General features: G+C 42.4%; 1 protein-coding gene across 12 annotated transcripts in view; it reads right to left on the bottom strand.

Moving 5' to 3' along the window:
- Positions 1 to 11,180: 11,180 nt before the first annotated feature.
- The window catches only part of ELMO1 (engulfment and cell motility 1), a 312,086-nt gene continuing 299,486 nt past the window's right edge, over positions 11,181 to 23,780 (bottom strand). For all 12 annotated transcript variants that reach the window (XM_056483191.1, XM_056483198.1, XM_056483192.1 and 9 more), the window contains 2 exons: positions 19,979 to 20,056; positions 11,181 to 12,504 (listed from right to left, as the gene is read on the bottom strand). In XM_056483191.1, coding sequence (XP_056339166.1) covers positions 12,304 to 12,504; positions 19,979 to 20,056 — 279 coding nt within the window. In that variant the 3' untranslated portion in view covers positions 11,181 to 12,303. The remainder of the gene's footprint in view (positions 12,505 to 19,978; positions 20,057 to 23,780) is intronic.

Genomic DNA, 23,780 nt, shown 5'->3' with positions numbered 1-23,780 from the left:
TGTAGCTCTGTCATAAGGCATTTCTGAAAAAGAATAACCTCTCCAACAGAAGCTATATACTATATTTACCCAAATGCTTCATTTTCCTGGTACACAGGTAGCTAAAACTTTCATCATTCCTTAAAGCTGATCACTTCTGCTTGGAGCACTTGGGACACAGCACTGAGCAATCCTTCCATTACATAAATACTTGATTTCAGCATTTTTAGAGATGGGCAGTGACACAGGCAGAATTACTGTCTGTTTTTTATTATTTTTTTCAAAGGAAAATTCCACATGTATGCGTGCATGCACACAAACCAGATACATCCTGGCAGAAAAGACTCCTATCTGGAAAGACATTTCTTCTATCACATTTACGGGGAAAGGAAAAAAAAAGGAAGCATATTCTTTTTTGCTTTGACTAAAGATAAATATCTCAGCAGGACAAGAGCTTATTGTAAGCATTTATTTTAAAATATTGCCTGATTGTTTGAGTACTTTTATTTCTTTGGTGATTCAGCTGTGAGTGGGAAAGGTGTTGTGACCCATTGAATGGCCTATCCATCACACCTACTGGACTCTCTGTCCAGGGACCAGCAAACCTTGGCTGTGGGCTCCATTTTTGTGTCCACTGCTTGGGCCCTCAGCTTCCCAGGTATAACCCCTTGCTGTGGTACTGCCTGAAAGAGAGGAATGAGACCATAATGTCAGCCTGCCCTTGAAGTGGGCATGCGTGCACTTGATAGGTGTGTTTCCAGGACAAGCTGTTCTCTGCATTAGAAGCAGGCTGGCCACTGCAGTGGAGCTGAGGAGAGAGCACACCAAGCTGAAAGAGCTAGTGGAGACCAGCTGAAGCCTTTGGCAAAAAATAACATTCCACAAGAAGGATGATTCATCCTCTTACTCCTTCAGCAGCAAAATCCCCTGCTCCTCCTGACACCATTTTCTCCCCTCTTCTTCAAGATCGTGCTGTCACACATGGATGGAACTAAGCATACATACATCCCTAGAAGGTGAATTTTGGCTGAGCTGTGAGTCTGTAGCACCAATGAGCAACAAATGCCATGTCTTACCTACTTTGGGGAAAAGCCAGCAGAGGTTTTCCAAATACTCTCACTGCTTATGTTTCAGCATAATATTCAGTAACTTCTCTCTCCTGGAGATTTGGAAAGTGGTGCACCTCACCAAAGTCAGCTCTTGCCCTGCAGGATCAGACCCTAGACTGAGTATAAATCAGTCACAGGTGCTTGAATTAAGAGAAGTAATTAATGCAACATTCCCATCCCCTGGAGGTTCAGCCGACAATGATGAAGGCATGGCACAGGCCGACCACAAACCACAATATATTAATCCTGCATCTGTCCCAAGTGTGACAGACTGCTAGGAGCTATTCTTTGTGCTCATATCAGGGGGAATTGATGGGTCCTTATTCTCAGCAGGGAATAGTTCATGCAAGAAATTAAATTCCCCAATGTCATTACTAAATCCCAGGATCCTCTTCATGAGTTATTCAGTACCAGTTGCTCCAGTCTTGCACAGCAGTTTTATCACCCTCACATCCACATCTGTCTTTCGGAGATGAATATTAATTATCTTCATTGCAACAGCAGAATCCAATTCTCTCTTACCTTACTAATGTAGTTCCTTTCTTGAAGATAAGCACACCTGTCTCCCATAAAGAGATAGTGTGTGCTGGAAAAAGAGACAGAGCATTACCAAACATCCCTGGAAGTCAGGGATGGCTGCCCACAGTCTGTGGTAGGCTACAGAAGCTGGAAAACTGTAAAGAAGGCCAATGGAAATAGGCCTTCACTAGCATGTTCAAGATACTGCAAAATGTCTTTTTAATGCACTAATCTGTCAGCAAGAGAATTATGAATCCATTAATAAATGGGGAACACCTTAAAGTTCTCATCTCACCATGCCATCATTTTTTTTCTGTTTCAATACATAGCATAATATTGTGCTCCTACAGTATTTTGGCTTCCCTGATTTGTTGCTAGTAAGACAGGATGGTCTCAGTAGCACTGAGGTACTAATTGCCATCAGGAACTTTTCCAAACAAGCAATTACAGACATGCCTTCCTTCTCTTCACCGTGGAAAGCACGGCTTCAGCCCCATCCAGCAACGATAGGGTATAAAGAGCCACCTTTAATCTCCTGCATCTGGCATGAGGTGTGAAGGGCTCACACACCATAGGGATGCTGGCAACATCAGGAGCTGCTTGCTCCCCCAGGATGATTTTCCTAGATAGATGCGCCACTCAGCAGCACCACTGGGGAGCCATCAAGTGCCTGGAGTTGTCTTCTGAAAGGCAAAGCCACTTTTTTCAGCCCTCAAGGAGGAATTTGCAAGCTGGGCAGAGGGTGCAAAGCCATGGAGACTGTCTCCTCTGGACTGTCTCCTCCCTCCAGCAAGGCATCATGCCAAAATACCTGGCGGTGCCTCTGATCAGTTCTGAAAGGCCTTGCAGAGGTGCTGGAGTAGCACCCTGCTGAGAGGAATGTTACATTTGTCTTTACAAATAAATTGTAAATCTGTTGGTAGATAAAGTTAGCACCTAGAGATAAAAGAAACAATGGGAGGGATTACACTGATTGGTGAATGGAAAAAGAGATTTGCCTTTACAAACAAACTGTAGGTTTGCTGGTAAATGAAATTGGGTAACAGAAGATGAAAGAAGCAACGGGGGGGGAACTATGAATTCTACAAGAATTAAAAATTAAAAGGGAGGGTTATACATTAGAGGGGAATGTCAGGTGTCAGGCGTTCCGGGAAGTCTGTGCCTCTCGAGTACCTCAGCCAATGGGGAAAGAGAGAGGGAAAAGCGGCCGGGAAATTAGGATAAAAAGGGAGGCTGGGTCCTCCAAAAATTCGAGAGATCCCAGGGGAATGCCCCATGGCCTCTCCCTTTATTCGAATAAAGCAAAAAGGACTCCTCTGCCTCTTTTTTGGACATAAACCTCTGGTGTTTGTGGATTAATTTTCCTTACACTGCTCAGTCCCTGCAAAACTCAGCACCAAGGGTCTATTAAGGCTCGTCAAAATGTGAGAGGAAAGCAGCGTTCCCCCTATACCTCCTGCCTGCTTGACAGGCTTGCCTGCCTCTGTACAAACCTCTAGGAAGCTACATAGTGGAAAGCTCTAGAATACTGCAGGTTACAACTCTCAGCTGCCAAGGGCTTACCTGGCGGTGCAGGCTATTGAAGTCCACCCTGGGGTAGACAGGACAGCCTGCAGGGTGTTTGTGCCCAGGTCCAGGCTGAACACAGCACTGCTGCTGGCTGTGTTCAATTTCCTTGTCTCTGCATGAACAAATCTATTAAATCCACCACACTTTTTTTTTTTTTTTTTTTTTTTTTTCTTCCAGATGGGGTGATTTGAAGGAATATGTGCCAGTCACTTGACTAATTAGCTTAATTCAAGAACGTGTCTTCAGAAGCCCACTGCTGAGTAGCCTCCTCAGTTCTGGAAATTGAAAAGTGACTTCAGATTGATTAAAATTGAGCCAAACCAATGAAGGCAATTGCTACTCGCTTTCCTGGTTTTTTTCCCCCACAAAGACAGCTTTGATTCATGGCTGCAGCTAGTCCTGTGTATGCCACAATAGTCAGGGGCTTGGACTCCTGTTTTCATATTAGAAATGTATTTAGGTGAAAATACTGCCATTCATTCTGTATGAATTAATGGAACTGTTATGTGTACCTCTGCTGTGAATCATTTACAAGGTCAGATGGGATGGTTTTCCTTAGGCCATTGCAGGTTTGGAGATGGAGGTTCTAGAACTGCATGAAGGCTAGAATTTCTGATCAAAGGAGGGTATCAAGAATGCTGCAGTTTCACTTGTTTTCTGGGGGGTGTTTGGGGTTGGGTTTTTCCCTTTCCTCTCTATGAATTTTCCCCATTGATATGCTAAGAAAGCCCTGAGGGCTAGGCCCTAGCGCTGATGGCTAGTGACAGGGAGAAGGGGGAGGAAAGTGGGGGGGTTGGGGGGGAGGGAAGAGGGGGAGAGGAGGGGGAAAGGGGGGAAAAGAGGTGGGGGAAACACGAGATCAGCAGCAAGCAAAGGGAGGGGGAGGCACTTGCTCTCCCCCGTTCGCTCATGGAGTCGCAGGAGCTGCTGCTCCCCCCACCCCCGCCATCCCAACGCCAGGGAGCCACCTTTTCTGCTGTTGGATCCCTGCACTGCTGCCTTCTCGCTTCAGTCTGCTATCTCCAAACACCCTGCTGAGCACTGGGACCGACACCGTGTGCAAAAGTCTCTCCTCCATCCCTTCCCCACCATCATCAACAACAACACCATCATCACCCCCACCACTCCTGGAGCTGCGCGGGACCTGCCCCCACCACCACCGGTAACTGTAGTGCAGGGAGAGGATGCCTGTGGCCAAGAAGGGCTGGAACTGGGTTACTGTTCTGTTTGTTGTTAATTTCATAGCTGTTGTTGTTGTTTTGTTTGTCTTGTTAGATATACTAGTAAAGAACGGTTATTCCTATCCCCATATCTTTGCCTGAGAGTACCTTAATTCCAAAGTCGTACTAATTCAGAGGGAGGGGTTTATTAACTCCATTTCAAGGGAAGCATATACCTGTCTTTTCAACCCAGGACGGGGGAAAAAAAGGAAAAACTTCTAATGATAAGTGAAAAAAATTTTGTTTTGATTCCAACTTTTTATGGCACTTTAAATCTTAGAAATAAAAAGAGTGAAACACCAATTCTTTTCAGAAGAATCATGACCCATAGGGACAATCCAAAAGTAAGCTGAGCAGGAAATTTCAGTCACTTGAGCTTCTCAGTTTTCCTTACTGAATCAGTGATTCAGCTAAATCCACACAGTTTTTGTATGTGCTAAGTCTTCCTTCAGTGGCATTTTCCAAGAGAACTTTCCTGGCCTGCTCAGCATTACCCCAGTACTCCCCTTGCCCTTCTGCTGAGTGGAGCACCCACACTGGCACTGTGCTGCTTCTTCCAGTGTACTCAAGGTGATGAAAACACAGTAATGCAGCTCACCCATCTAAACACAGCACTTGCACAAGGCATAATAGCTATGCTTCAAAGTAACAATAATATTTAAAATCTAAAATAAGGTTGCTATCCTCACTTCATCTTTTGCCTGAGCATAGAGGCAGGTATACAATATTTTTGGTGGGGAGCTGGCTGCTTATTCATGTTGCTCCAGCTTCCTCTCCTCACATCCTGTCACATCCAGCCATCTGCCACCTGCCATCAGCTCTGATATTCTCCATCCCCCTTCACCTTGATACTTGCCTCCTGGAGCATCTAACACTGCCAAGCTGTAAATAAGCTAATTTCAGGCTTGTTTCCTGGGGAAAAGGGAACTGAGGCATTTGCCCGCTTTGTGTGCACGTGTTTGTGTGCGTGCATCCACCTGCAAGCTGCCAGATTTGATGAGAAGCTGGAGGCTCAGAAGTGGTTTTATGAAGCACTCTGTTGAGGACTTGGTAAAAGTCCTCACTGAAGGAAAAACTCTGGCTGGAAACATTATCAGAAGCTGGAGAAGGCACCCACACATCAGCCCATTTTAACGCCTCAGTTTTCAATGGACCTCAGACTCTCCTGGAATGAAGAGAACCAAGCTTGTGAGATGAAGGTTTATATGAAAACCAACTTGGCTGGATTGTACTTTGACTATTTTGGATAAACAAAAGGTTGGACACTGCATGCCCCCTGGACCGAGGACAAAAAGGGGCTTTGAGAAATATCAGAGACTGACAGAGGGTATTGTGAGTGAAGGAACATGTGCAGGGGGACATTTGTGGGTGGAAAACACCCGGAATAATTCTACTGGTGTTCTTTAAGTGTCATACTCCTGGCAAACAAACCTTTCACATGTTTCTCTGCTGCATCTCCTAGCCTTTTTTGAATGCAGGCTTCTGCTGCTTGATGGGGGCGGGCTGGGGGGGAAGCGGGAAGCTATGCCCTGGGAAAACCTTGTGGATGAGCCATTTTCCTCTGGGAAAGGTGCAAGCAGTCAGCAGCTTTGCACAGTATACTGTGCCCGCATCCTCACTGTTCTCATTTTAAGCATATATAAAATACTTGTTTTGAAGCCTGGCAGATTCCTACATGGCTGTTCCTGACTTCTTCAAAACCTACCCTGACAAAACAAACTCCCTTGTTAATTGTCAAGGAATGAAGTCCCACAGGCTTAGCCTTCCACATGTGCATGGCCTGCTGGTGGGACAGCAAAGATCTCCAAGGTGCCTTTGTCCCTTGGGGAAGGTAGGTGGGAAGGGGATATTAAACCTGAGGCATTTCAAGAGAAACCAAGAAGATATAGATATGCCTCATAAAAAATGCTGCCTCTTATTAAACAAAAGACAGCCAGCTTCCCTCTCCCTGACAATAACCAAGAGGAATCCCAAAACATAATCAGTTTAACTGAACACCATGTTGCTGACAAGATTAAAATAAACTCATGAAGTTTCATGAAGGGAAAATTTAACTGTAGCACTCAATCAGGCTGCAGAATCCTCTAATGACAACTGAAATAAAGTCATTCAAGACAGATCCTTAAATGTCACAGGAAAGAAAGCCTGCCCTTGGCTTCATCCCTTGGCAAAATTTTATTAAGTATCTCTCTTCCCTCCTCTTTTCTACATGCACTGCTGTTTTGTGGCCATACCTTCCCTGGGCTGAAACTGTAGACCAGCATTCTACTTGGAACACACAGCACTGGGTTCCCCAGCTTTGTGGCTGCCCCACAGGTCACATCTTATAGGAATATCTATAAACAAGAGGCAAATAGGATGAGAGAGGGTTTGGAAGAGCCTCCCAACATGGCTCTTCCAAGACAGCATAATACCACAACAGCTGCTGTTCTCCACATAGCACCTCCACTGAGGTGCCCCCAGTAAAATTGAGAAACTGTTGAAACAACACATCAGTTCAGAAAACTCTTCTACTTCCAACATCAATCTCTCAAATGGAGAGCACTTATGAGATGTTTACTTTGCTCTATGTGTGTCCCTGCAAGCTAAGCACCACTAGACAGCTCTGCTCTTCAGTGATGTTCAAGGTCTCCCAGCAAGAAGCAAAAATAAAGTGTAAATATATGTCACTAAATGAGTTTGAAATGGTCTTCTATACTTTTTAACCTTGCCCTCAGGAGGCTGCTGTAGGACAGCACTCCCTGACTCAGCACTTTGAAATCACCTTACTATCAAAATTCATGACTCTCTCAATATCCATTTTATGCCTAGTCTTGCCCTAAAAACTTGTGCTGTTAATGCCACTCTCCTCTTGTTTCAGCCTGATTTCACTCAGAAAGGATTCCTGTTTCAATTCTTTAACCACTGTTTTAGGTCCCAAAGATGCATGAAGCAGCTGGAATGATGTTGAATAATCAGTCTCATGCAGTGACCAGAGGTACACAATCCAATTATACATCAGACAGAAAAATCATTATTTGCATACCCCTGAGCTTGTAGCAAAATCTCTGTAACAGATAAAAATTGCCTTCCTGCTCACACAGGCCCTTTATCTAGCTTGGTCCATGAGCACTCACCTAAATTTAGGTGCCTGTTTATCACACTGAAATCAAGTATCTTTTGCTGCATAGGTAAGTGCTTTGTTAATCAGGGAATTTGCTTAAGCCATGTGGATGATTAATATACAAACATAATTATTATCTAGGGAGGGAGGTAGCACTGAGCAAGTCTCATCCTGATTTATCCAGCTGTGGGGAAAGCAATGACAGCCCAGCCAGCAGTGTGACAAAAAAATCTGTCCTATGAATGTCTTCCAGAGTTTGCAGAGATTTTACCTTTTCCTCCCTGAGGTGCTCTAAGGGGAAGGGCTGTCATACACATAGTATTCCAGACAGCTAAGATATCTCCAGGTCAGTAAAGGCTGGATTTATTTATTTTTTTTTAACTCTGAAGAAGAATGGAGCAAGAAGGGAGCAAAATCTCACACTTACCTTATGCTCCTTAGATGAATGACCTTCACATGACAGTGAAGCTAATTCCATTTACTTGTCAGTGAAGCAGCAAAAAAAGAGAGAAGGGGGAGAGACGGCAGTACAAGAGTGTCCTCCTGCTCCTAACATCTTTCTTGCTGCTTATTGCTCAGGATTAGTAGCTTGGATCACTATAGAGCTGTATGCATCAGAAGCACCTCTGATCACTGAGTCCGACGTAATGACAAACAACCAAAGAGAAGATGCATTCAGGGGCATTTCATGCCCATGCTCCTCTCTCCGTCTTCTGAGAGGAGCATGTTTCTTTTCTTCTTTCATCCCTCCCTCTATTGAGAGCTGGCCAGGGGCTGTGGTATTGTAGCTAGTGGCCTACAGGGTGACTGAGGGATGCAGGGCTCCCTTGCAGCTCAGCTGTCTGCCAGAGAAGACAGAAATATGTTCTGGGCAGTGGATCCCACCATGTTTCCATGCAGGCCTTCACATTCTCATCCGTGTGACATTGATGACAAGCACCCTAGGCAAGAAAAATGCAATTCTGGGTAGGGCACGAAGACACAAGTGTATTTCACAGATGAAGTGATCAGGATCTTGCACTGTGATTTTGCAACCCAAGAGAGTCAGCACCTACTTGCCTTTTGGCATGAAGATTATATTTCTTCATCTAAGGTTTAATGAAAGAATTCTACTAATGAAAAAAAGAACTGCTTCTGAAAAATGGTAATAAAAGCCCTGTTTCTCTGACATATAACTTGCTTTGTACAGGATTACTTAGAATTGCTGCTCTTCTCCTTGTCCTTACAAGTAGAGCCAGCAGTTGACTTAAGAAGATACATATTTTTCTTGATTCAAGTTTTCTGTTAAAAGAATATATTAACTTTCAAAAGCAAAGTCATTTCCAAAAGAGGAGCTAAAATTAGACTGATTTTTTTTTTTTTTTTTTTTTCTCTCTCCCCTTTATGGCTTTTACAAGTAATTACCCACTTAATGTTTTGAAATTATTCAAGAAACTTCAATAGCAGTTCTTTTTCCTGCTGCATCTCATTGAATGTGAAGATTTAAAAGCTTTTCCAGAACACAACAGCATGAGCAAATGAATTTGCCATTTTCATTCTTGCTTTCTTTTTTTTAAAAGAATGGGAAGGAGCGGGATATTTCTTCATCATTTAACTTTTTTTTGTTTTAAATTTCATAATGACCAAGTGAGTCTGTATGACAGCTCTAGAAACTGAAGGCAGGATTCTTCTTTGCACCACAGCCTTTCAGGTTGCTGTAGGAGTGCTGTTAAAATAGCTGGAAGGGCTATTACACCGACTCATCTCTTGAGCCTCTTCTTTCTTATGACAGGTTGGCGGATACAAATTTAGTATTCCTGCTCATGTGACCATCCCACACTGTGCATAACCCATACAAACATCCAGTCAGGATGTTTTCCAAAGAGCCAGGCCATGTGGGAAGCTGGGGATCCTGCAAAGTAGGGCTGCAGGAAGCAGTGAGATAGAGCCATGGAGCAGTGCTGTATTATCCATCTGGCCCTGGACCTGAGTCCTCCTGGTCAGACTGCACCCACCCTGTGGGGTCCCAGGGCAGGACAGAGGGTAATGGGCTGTGTCACCTCCTGTGAAAAGAGAGAGCTCCTAGGCATTCATGCTCAAGAGCTGCACGCTGCCTGACTGCTGTTGATGTGCCTCAGTGTCATGTGGATGGGCACAAGCTGTTGGTAAAAACAGAGGGCTGGGTTGCCAGCTCTCCTCCCACCACCTCCCCATGGTTCTTGGGTAGAATTAGGGGCACTCACCTTAGTGGAGGAGGCAGATCAAACCTTTATCTTCTGCTCAAGTTGTCCCCTGGAGGAGAGGTTTTGTTTGCACCTCTCTGATTGTCAAGCAGATGTCTGCCTGCTAAGACCACAGCACTGGAGTACCACTGAGCTGGCAGTGTGATTGGCTCTTATAGCTCAGGAGTTTCTTAGGTGTTTCTTCTGCCAGCAAAGCAATACCCATCTGAAGCACCAAGCCTGAAATCTGTAAGCAAAAAGCAAATTCAGCTGAGTCATGGCAATTAAAACAACTCAAGCTCTCCGTTCTGCTCCATGCTTTATCTACATGAAGGTAAGAGGCAGCATCAGCATCTTGTAAAGAAACATGTTCCTACCTTCATCCCTCACTCCCAGGACCCCTTAAAAATCCCCTATGACAGGCAGTGCCTTTGCCTCCACCATTTCCTGACCACAGCTACCTTTGCTACAGTCTGACAAAGCTCTGAAGAATAAATAATCTCAAATTCACTCAACTCATGTTGTATATCTCTGTTCTCATTAAGACTGAACCTTTTTCTCAGGCCACACTTCATCATAACTTCCCCCTCCAGAGTTTAACCCAGTCTGTCTTATTAACTTATTTTTCATTCATTACCACCAAAACCAACTTATATCTTCTGTTACATTAAGGCATTCATAAAATACTGCAAGCACAGCTTCAGGAAGGCACCTTCCTTGAGACTTTGATGCTTGCATTCATGCAATGTTCCCATTATCTTCCTTTTTGTTGCACCTACAGGACATAATTTCTCTCTTCAACTGGTGTGAGGCCAGTCAGGGTGTTTTCCCCAGAGCCATCCGGACAGAGCAAAAGTCATCTCAGTTGAGAATTTCTATGACTGTCAGAATTGGAACCACCTTCTGGGTTTCTCACTAGCACGATTTCTGATAAAACCCCTTCACCGTCTTTTTCAGCTGGGTCTGAGCAGGACAGAAATTTACACTGATAAACATCTGTATTCAGCATGTGTAATGGGAGGGAAAGAGCTGACAGGTTCCACTAGACTCAGAATTTTGCAGTTGAACTTAGTGAAGTCCTAGAAAAACGAGGATGAAGGTAATCCATCCTGAAAACCTCAAACCTTCCTAACACCAATCGGCTGCGGCCATAAACACTCTCAATGGAGAAAATGGAAATACAGGGAAACAGTTACTCCAGCAAACACAGGAAAGGCAACAGCTTTGAAATGACCACGAGCACATCAGTATGCTGGGATTTTGGATTTCACAAAGGCCTTTCTCACAGAAAGGCTCATGTAACCATGGCAATGGAGATCACTGGATGCATTTCATCCTTGTCACCACTAACAAACAAGTAAGTTAAATCAGATGCAGATAAGAAAGATCTTCCCACTCCTCTTTTTACTAAACAGTTCAGAATTGCTAAGAACCATAAGGAATAAAAGACAACTTCAGAAGAAAAACAAAGTCCCAAGAATCATCACAACTCAGATTTTTATTCAACAGTGAAGTTGAAGGGAATGGTGTTTTTTTCCCTTCAGGGCAAATGTTCCAAATGGAAATTAGATTGTTCCCCAAAAGTACTCATAATGAATATAGTTTTAATTAAATATATTTGTTTGGCAAAATAAAATAAAAATATTAGAACCCGTACAAAAAAAATCCCTTGCAAATTTCTAACACTGTAGCAATTACAATGATGTAAACCGGGATGTTTGGCTGTTGTAATTAATTTTTGAAAATTACTGTTAAACTTTGGGCCAAGGAAATAAAAATCACTTCAAATACCAACAAGCCAGTTTCAGAGGCAACTGATGTTTAGGGAACGCTACAGGAATAGGACACACTAGTGACTTCATACACGGTTTGTGTGAGTGATCTGCTAGTGTGGGGGTATTGTAAGAGCTGGGAGGAAAAGAAGTTAAAAGCTGTTGCAGCATTGCAGCGTATGGTACAGCAAAAACCTACAGACTTTCCGCTCTGGGAGCCAATCAGTTGGGTGAAGGCTGGAGGCAATAGTTGAGGTGACGGTGGAGAGAATAATGACAGAGACAGATGGTGCAAGCACTGGGAAGCAGTTAACGAATTTCATCATCACATTGGATTCAGTGGTGAGAAGACTCTTGTAAGTGTCTGGGGAAATCTGCTTACAGTAGCTGCTTTTGCTCCCTACCTCCCTCCTCCTTCCAGTTAAAGCCTCTGCCCTGCCAAGTGGGTTTCACAGGCATGCAGTTTGGTAACAACGTCCTTTAGTTAAGAATGTCTATTCCAGTATTAAAAACATAAAAAAAGTCCTCAGGAGGGTGCTTCTTAATGGCAGTCTTTGCCTTAAGCAAGGCCAATGCCCCACAATTACAAGTTAATTAAAGCAATGTGGATTTGGATGAACAATGGGGAAGATGGGAATGGGGGAGAACAGGATGCAGGGAACAGGGAGGAATGCAAATGTTTCTACATCCCTCCCCAAAGCCAAAATCCAAGGTGCTAAAGTGGGTTTCTTTTCTTCCTCACGCTCTTCTTTTTTTTTTTTTTATTTTTATTTTTAATATCTCTCCAGTTAGAATGTATTTCCAGTTTCAGAGCAAGTTTCAGTGACTGCCTCAGTTACAGTCATAAACAAAGTCATAGTTGCTGGGCTCCTTTGGGATAGGTGGGGGAGCATCTGGGATTTGTATATTTTCCAAGTCAAGGAGGCGTAGCTTTATCTCCATGCTGAGCAGTGTGTCTAGGTCATTCCGCGTTAGGTCACTCAACATATCCTTCCCAAGGAGGGCGTTCAAACCATCGGTCCATACACAATACTGCACAGGAAAAGGATAAAAACCGTCATTAATAGACTTTTCACACACAAACTCCTTGTCTGGTCTGGTTCTCTACAGTTACTGCTCCCATGGGGACTTAAAAGAGACCTAAAATTAAGTTGATGCATTTTATCATCTCATATCATGAGGAAAGGCTTTCACTGAGCTGCTCAGAAAATGGAAAAAAAAAATCCATAAAATGGGAAGAAACAACAGTGTTCAGTTGTTTGACAATTCAGCATCTCCTCCAAACGTCTTGTTGAATGTTCTTCTGCAAATATTGGAGGAAACTAACCTAGGACAATGAACCTCTGGAGAAATCTCCTTCACTCCTCTAATTCTCCTTCCCCTGTACCTATTAAAAGAGCCTGATTATCTTACACTAAGTAAACTTTTAATTCCAAGAGAGTTAATTTAGGTGAACTAAATCCTACCCCCAAATCCTTCTTGACTCTTAGTGTAAAAAATTCTGCACTATCTGCTTTTATCATTGTTTGCTTTCCTATACATGAAATTGATACAGTTGATAGTCTCACATATCTATGCCTACTTTACCACTATTTTACAGAAAAATAACATAGTATTATTATTTTACAATAATAATATTGTGAAAACTACAGTCATTTAATGCTATGTCCTTCATGAAAATTAAATGCCAAGCTGCTTGGGTGTAATACTAAATGCTGTAAATGCTGAACTGGCCTCTTAAAACCTTTTCCTTACTGTTAGCTTTTTCCTAACAGGAGATGCCATCTTTCCCAACAGCTGACAGCTTGTGATAAACGTGGGCTGAATAACCATTTAAAATCAGCAACAAATTTGAGGGAGATTGGTGATCTAGAGTCAACTTCTATTGAATAAGTCACTTTCATTTATTACTGTGTGCCATTTATTCAACTATAAGCAGAAGTACTCAAAACTGTCGTCTAAAAATAAAGATTTCAATAATGAACTTGTGTCCTAGTTTGCAGGAGAAAAATTAAATCAACTGTAACTGCATTTATTATCTTACTAGTATTTCTGCTGGATTTCATGCCAGAAAAAAAGTTTTTTTTAAATTTAGCTGACCATTTGCTACATGATGCTGCTGAATTTAAAGATACCCGTGGTTGACTTTATCCTACAGCAGAAATGAGGATTATTTTTAAGGAAGAGCGAGAAGCCCCCCTCTTCATCCAGAGAAAGGGCATGTTTCAAAAATAGGATGGCTTAGCTCACTTCAGCATCCGAAGTGAAATCCAACCCACTTAAGTCAGTAACAAAACAGTAGCAGAGGAGCTTTTTCACCCAGGGTGTGGGCAAGCCAAGCTGCAGCTTTAATATGAGATCAGCTATATAAAAGAGACTTTAGAGTTCAGGTTGTCCTGCTGATAAGTACTAAATAAACAACTTAGCCTGCCTATTCTAGGCTGTCAAAGTGTGCCACTGAAGACTTTTAAAGCATGCAATTTTTTTGGAGTGAATGAAGAATATCAGGAAAAAAATGAAGCTATTCTAAAAAAATAATTATATTTGAACAGACTATAAACCTTTATGATTTACTTGAAATCTTTCTTTGGGATAGTTTTCCCTGAATTCATTATGAAGAAAGGAACAGAAAAGCAAAAGACTCTTCTCAGGTTACAGGAGAACAGAGAATCTTTTCAACAGATGCAGGCCCTGATGTAAATGGTCCATCACCTGCGCAGTGAGTGTGGCCAGCTCTTCCTCTGGGGAGGAATCCCAGAGAGTCAGAAAGCAGAACTGCAGTTCTCTTCCAGATATAACTCATTCAGGGCCCACAGAAACCAAATTCTGGCCACAACTCTGATGACTGCAATGGCCTGGAAAAGGGGCTTCCTCTCTAATCTCCATATTGGTAAATGCACCTAATTAAACTCCTGCACATGTTGAGCACAGAGACATTGCAATGAGATGCTGGAAAAACAGAGGCATTAATTCAGAAGCTTTTTTCTTTTCAATATGCAAAAGAGACTAAGAGCCACTGAAAAATTAATTTACGAGATTCATTTTCATAAAACTCCAATGAAACCTAATTATGGCTTCCCTCATCAGTTTCTCTGTAAAAAATCATGGATAAAATTAATCCACCTATTTTGCTGTGTAATTGAAACCACTTATTAATATTTAAATGAAAAACAAATACAATGGAGTGACCTCAGTACTGAATCCTCTGGCTAGCAGTAAGCTCCAACAGATGGCTAAGGGAATTGACAAATTTAAGTGTTCTAGAATGAGGTCCAAATCTCAATGATACTGGTTCAGTAATGAGATTTTATCAAAGAATTACCTTGGGAGACAAGAACTAGTAAGGTAGCACAGGCTTCATCCATCTGGATGCAGCCCTGAGCAACCTGATCTGCACTCATTGCTGATCAGCTTTGAGCAGTAGGTTGGGCTCAGGACACCTCCAGGGCTCCTTGCAGCCAGAATTATCCTATGAACCTTGTTCAGTTTTTCTTTTTAGGACACTCAACTCCCACATTTCAGCCTCACTTTACAATTCTGAGGGCCGCAAAAGAATTTAAAAAAAGCCCTGCAAGTCTGACCTGAAATTGTCATATACCAACATCATTCCTAGTGCTTCACACAAAACTTTCAGAATCTTGAGATATCACCACCAAATCTCCCAAAAAGACAATGCTGCTAAACTAGCACTTCTATCAACAGGCACCTCAACTATTTTGATGAAGAGTGTGGTGGTTTGTATAAATTTATGGAATTAGTTCCCTGTCAGAACCTGGGCAGCCTCCTTTGGACCTAGTAAGGACCAGTCAGTGTCTGATTTTTAATATTGACATATTGTTACACCAATGAGAAGGTTTATGCACCTTTGTGAATCACATATGTATAGACGAAAAAACCCGGGGAAGCTATCTTTCATTTCCAGCTTCTCAGAAGGTAACTAGTCTGTCTGGGGCCAGGCCAGATGTGGCCCACGGGCCTGGTTAGGCCTGGGGCTGGGCTGGGGAGGGGAGGCCCTTTGGCCACTGAGATCTTGGCTGCTTCCCCCTTGCCCCAGCGTGGCAAAAATACTGCCGTTGGTAACACCCTGGAAGCAGCTCCTGGCCGGCCCACCCTGCCAGGATGCCTACATGGCCTGGGGGAGAGACAGTCGGGGCCCCCAGTAGGTAGACGGAGTCCAGCTAGGCGCTAAGATCCTAGCGCCGCCCTGGCTCAGCCAGGGGACCCGTGGCTAGGCTGAATATCTAGCCGATATTAAAACCCTGCCCTGCTGCTGATCTGCGGGGCCCCCCTGGGACAGAAGCTCTGGGCGGCCGGGCCCACCCTGCCGGGACGCCCGCCAAGCCTGGAGGAGAGACAGCCAAGCCCTGTCCCAGCAAGGCTGAGCCCCTGCTATCTTGGCCTAGCCCCCAGTGCAGTCTGAAATACTCCACCCCAACTGCTCCAGCCACTGCCCAGCAAGATATTAACTCTTTCAGTGCCCAGAATGAGACGAAGGCACTTTGTTCTTTCTCCTGAGTGAAAGAAAAGGACTGAGACGAAAATACACACAGAAACAGCATGAAAACACTGAGGCCAGACAAAAGGAAGAAGTCAAGAGATGGAAGGGATTGATGGAGATGCCTCACTCTTGGACTGAAATTTCTCTTTTTTAAGCTTTGGAGAAGAGACTTTTGTTTCCCTATAACTCATAGAAATGCATTATGGGGTGGATGAAATATTCTAACTGTACATATGAGCAGAGGCATTTGTGCTAAAGTGAGCAGGTATTGAAATGACTGTGATCTCATAAGTTTGAATAGAGAGAAGACCCCTGCTGCCCCACAGGGAAGAGAAGAAGAAAGACCTCTGTTTTCAAAGATGAAGAGGGCTTTTGTTTGAACAGTTATAATCCTTAAAGTGTGCCCCATAAGTTGATATGGTCATCAATAATGCTTGTGGGAAGACTGTTAGTCGAGAAAGGAATTTTACACAGTGATCAGATTTCCATTCTCCTGGGAGGCTGATTCACTGTGACATCAAGGCCACAAGAAAAGTGTTTTCTTGTGGAAAAAATCTCCATAGACTGAAAAGAAGTCTCTTCTCCCAGGTAAAATGGTAAAAGACTATTTTTAGAGATGGTGAACTGACTGATTTGTTTTCTAGCCGTTGTCAGTGTGAAAGAAAAGAAGGTGTGGGAGAAGTGTTCTAAAAGTTTTATTCCGAGTTTTATTCTTTTTTTCCTTATAGTTTCTAGTAATAAAGTTTTTCTTTGTACCCTTTAAACTTTGAGCCTGTTTTTCCTTCCTCCTAATCCTATCTCACAGCAGGAAATGAGTAAATAATTCTAGTGGGTGCACTGGTGATTTGGCCAATGCTAAACCCGGGACAAAAAGTCACATGCTACTTGCCTTTTGCTGTGGGTGTTTCCTTTGAACACTTATACTTTCTACTTTAATCACAACTCACTCTTCTGCAGGCCATGGAAAAATTCAGAGGAGGTGAGATGTCCTTTTGAAAACTTCCATTTGGGAACTGTCAAGTGGCAGAAGTGACTGTTGCCTCTGGCCAATTTTTTTACGTATTATTTTTGTTTCAAAGAAGCTGCACGATACCAGAAAGGAAAATGAAGACAAAAGGTGTGTTAATGCAATCATGAGCAAGTGGGTTAGTGCGTCTCACTGTTACTGCCTGTGAGTGGGATGCAGTAACAGCTTTTGAACATTTGGACCATTAAAATTCACTTTTAGCTGTAGGCTATATGTGAGATACAGTGGCTGAAAAAATTGTTTGTTTTCATGACCATTTGTGCTTCTGAGCTGAAACAGTCTGGAATACAGTTTCTGGAGAATTTACATCAGAAATCATTGAACCTATGTTCAGCTCAGAGGATGAAGACAACCAACCATGTCTTACTTAGAACTATAGCTCTAGTGGCACATTGTGCCTGGGATACTATTGGTCCTTCATCTTACATGAAAACTGACCAGCCAATACTTCCCTCGAAAATGACACTCAGATATTAATCCACAGAAAGACCCAAATGGATATAACGGTATTTCCTCTCCTAAAATTAACATTTAGTTGAAGGTTTTAGTACAGGACAACAAATGTTGAAGTGGCATAAGAATACACTTCACTTGTAAAGCAATTTCATGCAATTTTTTAACACTACAGTTTAAAGCAATGTTCTGTAGTTCATCATCTTAGCACAGTGTCCTGAACTGAGACCAAATGTGTAAAAATAAGTGTGCAACACAAGTGGAACACAACTCTTCTTGCTTTAGAAACAAGAAGGATTTTTTTTAATGTAGTGCATTCTGCTAAACCTTTTCTTGAAATTTTTTTGAGAGGAACACATCCAATTATTCAACACAATTAAGATAAATTAATCACATCTCATTCCAGAAGGGAATGATGTCTTCTATTTCTTTGTGGCTTTTACTAAGAGAAGGGAGCAGGGAAGAGGTTATCATTCATCCTTCCTATTAGTATTTACATTGTCTGTATACAAGTGAAAGTTGCAAAACACTCTCCTGTGGGGATGGAATAGAGGGGGCCTTCTATGATTACCTGTCATGAATGGTCTTAAGCAATGTGAAAGTAAGAAAAAGAGGATATATCATTTTGGAGAGCACAAGTCTCTGGCTGAAATTGAGACCCAATGATGGTATAATCACCCCTGATTATGTCATTCATTGAAAAATGAACTGAGGCTGGCAGTGATTCTTCAAAAGCCTGGCTGTATAAATTCTCTTTGTTGAGAGTTCACAGCAAAATTCTCTAGTGTGTAAAGTACAGCAGACCACAAGAAATCAGGAAATGGTGATTGAGGTCCGTAGAACTTCAAGGTTTGCCCATGCTCTCTTATTTCTCTTTTTTATGGCTCGTATTTCAGGAAGGCTTAGAAATACTGGTCTGCAATTGGGAGTTTCATGTGCTCTGTGATACAGAAATACAAAACATATTTCTTTTGTGGCTCAGATATGCAAGAAAATTGCAGAAGGTCTTGTTCCTATACTAATCCCTTGAATGTCAGTTTGTTTTGAGATATGACACTGATTTAGATGGACCTAAACCCTGGACCAAGATGCCCATTGTCCTGGTTTCAGTTTGGAACCAGGTGGAAACAGCAATTTAGTGTAGTGGTTTAGAGTCGCCAATTTCAATATACTCATTTTCTGCTGTGAGATATGATTAGGAGCAAAAGCAAGGCAGACCTAAACCTTAAAGGGTGTAAAGAAAACTTTTATTAACAACATAAAGGAATTATAAAAATCAGAATAAAACCTTCAGACCACCCCTCCTTCTCTCTCCCACACCCTCTTCTCCTCAACAACACAGAGAAACACTTCAGTCAGTTACCAACTTAAGAACAGTCCTTTTCAGTTCACTCTAGAGAGAGGAGTCTCCCCTTGTCAGGCTATAGAGACTTCTCCACAAGAGGGAAAAAACCAGTTATCTTGTGGCTTCACTTTTAACAGATAGCAGCCGCCCAGGAATCAGCAATTTTCCCATCTTCACAGCCTTCCCAGAGCTGTGCCTATGGGCCATGTCAAACTCCTGGGGTATCACTTTTAAGGATGAGCTGTTCAAAAGCAAGTTTTCTTCATCTAGTTCTCTCTCTTCATGCTTCATCTCTAGCAACAGAGGTATTCTTCCCTCAGGGCAAAGGGTCTTCAATACAGATGCTTTTGCTAATGATCTACAGGTTGAACACTTCCTGCCCTTTCTCCATGGTTTATAGGAATCTTTAGTATATTACAGTCCATCCCCATAGCTTGCAAAAGGATTTTCAGCCTATATTCATGGCATCTTCTCATTCTCCTTCCATCTGGAACCTGACTCTTGCATCACTGACTTTGGTATCTTCTCTCTGTTCTTTTTCCCTCTCACTCAAGGGAGGATTGAAGGTCTGCAAGTCTTTTCTGAGCATTGAAAGAGTTAAGATCTCAAAGGGGGAATGGAGGGGCTGTGGCCAGGCCATGCTGGAGCTGTGCCAGCATCTCAGGAGACTCAGAGGGTGCTGGGAGGGCCTGTCCTGAACCAGAAACAGCAGCAACTGCTCTGGAAAGTTGGTGGTGGGGGAATGGCTGGGACCCCAATCAGCCTTCCTGGGCTCAGCTGGCACCCACTGCCGATGTCCACCCTTCCTCCCTGCTGGGACATGCCTGCTTCCCAGACAGGGGCCCACAGGCTATGCAGTGGAGCCAAGCCTGGGCCCTGCTACCTTCTCTCCTGAAGAAAAAAGGACCGTTCCTGGGTCTGCCAGTTTCAAAATGTGAATTCACAGAGGCAGATCAAATCCTCCAGTTGGTTTCCCAGGCAGTCACAACCAAACCAACCTCCAGTTTGTCCCATCAAGTCACAGAGGAAGTTCTCAGGGAGAAAACTTTTGTGGATGCCCTCTTCTAAGTGCCAATTAATGCAAAACCAGCACATCCATTGTTATGTTCTTACAAAGCCATCTGATGCCTTAAAGCAACTAAGATAACTTGAAATAAGTTTCTGTACTCTGAACGTGACTTACCTCATGCTTGTCTGGAGCAATGAAATTCAACTGGCCACTTGAGTCATACAATATAGAGAAAGCAAGCTCTAGCACCTCCTTGAACAATACAAAGAAACACATATTAATGCTGCATGAAAGAGGCATTTGTACATTCAAGTCTATCTTTCCTATCCATTATTCCCCATAACAAGTTGAAAAATAGTTTATGGTAGTCTCCTGTCTGGCCAAAACTGCAGCAGTATCAGATCACGCCAAGAAACGGTCACAGCAAGAAATCCACCATGTATTCAAACCAGTCTCACCCGCCTCAGTGCTTGCTGTGGCCCACGGGGTCATTACTTACTTTAGAATTTGAGTTTAAATTTGAGCTAGGCAATGGTGAGGACTAAAATAAATATAATGAATAACAGTCCACTTGCATGAAACTCTTCATGAAAACTCACAAGTTTTTTTCACTTTGTATAGATTAAACTCACAAAGTTCTGCAAGGTTTGACTCCTTGTGTTAAAAATTTTGTCAGGACAACTAATATCCTGGTATATATTCATGTTCTTTACACTAGTGGAAATATATTAAATTATTCAGTCTCAGGAGATTTCTGTAATTTTGTTTCCATCTGAACCAGAATCACCAGCCTCAGTCAAACCAAACTATGCCAGCTACCTAAACACCCAAAGGAATTTTGGGAAAGGAAAAAGCAGTCATCTTTTTTTCCCCTAAGCATTGAAGCTGGAATTGTACAAGCTACGTAGGAGAATTCATAAAGTGCTGACCTTCCCTAAATGTCACCTGGACTTGAATTCCCACGGGGAAACCAAGGCAATCTGAATAAATAAAGATCTTTCAGAGGCCAGCAATGAGTATGCAAAGATGTCTTATCTGTGGCCATATTATGGTTTCTGCCTGCATCACTACAAGTGCCATTACAAGGATCTCACAATCTGTAAGCTTGATGGTATGGATATATTAACTGTGGAAAAATAATCCAGCTATGGAGCAGAGTGCTGACTTGTAATTAAGATCTGTATCACATGTCCTGTTCTATTTGCCTCTTGGCTTCCTCTGCCCTGTCATACTGACAGCTTTTGTTTGACTCTCAGCTAATAGTCCCTGAACTGCCAGCAGTGAAAGGAGAATGGCTTCCTAAATTTGTAACACTAAGTTTTAAAATGGAAGAATTGACTATGGGGATGGCAGCATAAACATTGTTCAAGATTTCTACCCCTGAGCTCCCAGTCTGAGACAGACATAGATATTTTGATTTCTCTAAGGGCTTTTTTGGCTTTGAAGTTGTATTATTAAGAGCAGAGTCTGAACCATAAAACTTGCAATTCTTAGGTATAATCTTGGATAATAAGAGATCAGGCTTCTCATGGGAAATGTTCTTGTTTTCATTGAGTTTAGTTACTAGGTTTGACTTGATGTATTGCCAAGGCTACAGGAGACAAAGCTGTGTTAAATGCTCATTGTGTTAAATCTCTGTGGAGGTTGCAAGGACAAGCAGTCCTGGTGTACTCAGCAAACCAATGGCTCAGGGCTTACATGGTCCTTTTGTGTTGTAGGCATGTCTCTCAGCCACACCTTATTAAGAGTGATGTCCCTCATTACCGAAACAAATCTAGTCTGCCCACATGAATTTAGCATTATCTCCTCACACAGTGTTACAAATTACTGACAGAATATGCCAAGTAATGCCACTGAGGTTGTAGCTCTGAAAAAATGGGCTTGTACTGTTATACTGTGATGTTCCTGAATTTCGTGAAGCTCAACAATCCCAGAGGCCTGACCCCTGTAATATGGCCTTTGAGAAACTCCAAAAAATATAACTACTTCTTCACCTCAAAAAGAGAAAAAGGAGGAAAAGAAACCTCTGCTTGGAAGAGGAATGTGTCAGGATGTCAAGGATTTGGTCATTTCCAGTCAGGCAGAGAATGAGAAAGGACTACATTAAGGGCACCAAGCTTCTCTTTCTGAGGAAAAGTGTTATTTTTGGTAGCCCTGGCTACAGCTCAGCTTCTTTGCTGACTGCCCTGGACTCTAAAGGCTTGGAAATACAACTTCCAGGTGCCAGCATCTCTGTTGCCTTACGCACAGCAAAGGAAATCAAGGAAATTGGAAGCCAAAAGAGCTGGAGTTGCCAACTGGCCCTCCACACTGACGCTGGTCTAAGTGGTTGAGTTACCTGACTTTTCAGGGACCCCCACCTGGTTTTGTAACAGGGGAGGGGAGGGGAGGGGAGGGGAGAGGAGAGGAGAGGAGAGGAGAGGAGAGGAGAGGAGAGGAGAGGAGAGGAGAGGAGAGGAGAGGAGAGGAGAGGAGAGGAGAGGAGAGGAGAGGAGAGGAGAGGAGAGGAGAGGAGAGGAGAGGAGAGGAGAGGAGAGGAGAGGAGAGGAGAGGAGAGGAGAGGAGAGGAGAGGAGAGGAGAGGATTTCAGCTTATTAAGAAGGCACAAAGCCAGAAACCTGCCACATCAGCCGATGAAGGACACTTCAAAATATCTGGCCATATTTTTTCCTAATTCTTCTGTCATGCTTTATTTTGAAGGCTACAAAATATGACATATTTAATTTCCTTGAAAATCATTGGTACTACTTAGGAGTCAGAAATAAGAATTTAAAAATTAAACCTAATTTAAAAACACAAGCAAGACAAACAACAGTAGATTCAGATCTGGTCCCATCATATCATTCCAGATTTATATGCATGCAAATTCCAATGCAGTTTAACTCTTATTTTTTCCTAAATTGTCCTGTTGAAAGACCAATGGTCATGTGCTGGCAAATGAAGAGACACTGAAGCCTTTGTTATGGACATTTTGCCAATTCCAGCTATGCTCATAGCATTGCATTCTGCCATTCAATTTTCTTTTCTGCCAATGAATAAAATTGAAGTGGACGTTATATATGTAAAAAAAAGAAAGCACAGAATGAAAAGGCCTCTTAAAATATATCGATTGTGAGATTTCAGAAAGTGAAAGGTTTCACACATCAAATTCAGCTAAATTGCATTTTGTGTCTGCCTTTTTATAAATTTTAATTGTGTAACTCATATATAACTTGATATGCTGTAAACAACATGTTATTCCTATGTCAGTTAAACAGTTGCAATATTGTGCCTGACAGTTTGATTGGGATGACAGAATAATTCAAAAATTCTATGCTTCTCAGGGGAAGAAACAAGGAATTGAGGAAATAAAAAAAAAAACAAACAAATTCACCAAACCAAACACCCCAAATTCCATCAAAACCCCTGCACCACATCAGAAACAGTAAAACCATCAAAATTGCCATTGTCTGGGTCACAAATAGAATGCTCAAGCCAAGGATGCAGTCATGCTACCTATGAATTCCTGATCTTCACATTCTCAGCCAGAAATTTTATACCAGTCCAAATCAATTTTACCTAAGAAAATGGGACAATGCTGAGAGCTGAAGACAAACTCATCTGCAGCATTCCTATTTAGCATTAAATACTATCTAGACATTACTGCTCCATAACGATGACACATTTGCATCACTGCCACCCACTGCTTTCCATCTTTCCCTTTTGTGCTGACATATAAGTGCTAAGACAAGGAAGAGCTAAAAATTTTATATGCGTCATATAAATGTCCCAATTAAATGCATTGATGGTTCAGCTGCAACATGAGGCAGGAACTACGTAATCTATAGTACTTATTGTGTGTGTGTTTGTGCCTTGATTCAGAAAATCAACAAGGGAAGATACTCCTGGGATTTTTTTTTCCTCACTTGATATGACTTTTTCCTTTTCTACCATGTAAACCCAATGTTAAAAGGAGAGCAACTTCTCTGTAAGGAAA

Source organism: Oenanthe melanoleuca, chromosome 2, assembly GCF_029582105.1.
Source record: "Oenanthe melanoleuca isolate GR-GAL-2019-014 chromosome 2, OMel1.0, whole genome shotgun sequence".
NCBI classification, from domain to species: Eukaryota; Metazoa; Chordata; class Aves; order Passeriformes; family Muscicapidae; genus Oenanthe; species Oenanthe melanoleuca.
The sequence above is the reverse complement of the archived record's forward strand: the minus strand, read 5'-3'. Positions and strand labels throughout refer to the sequence as shown.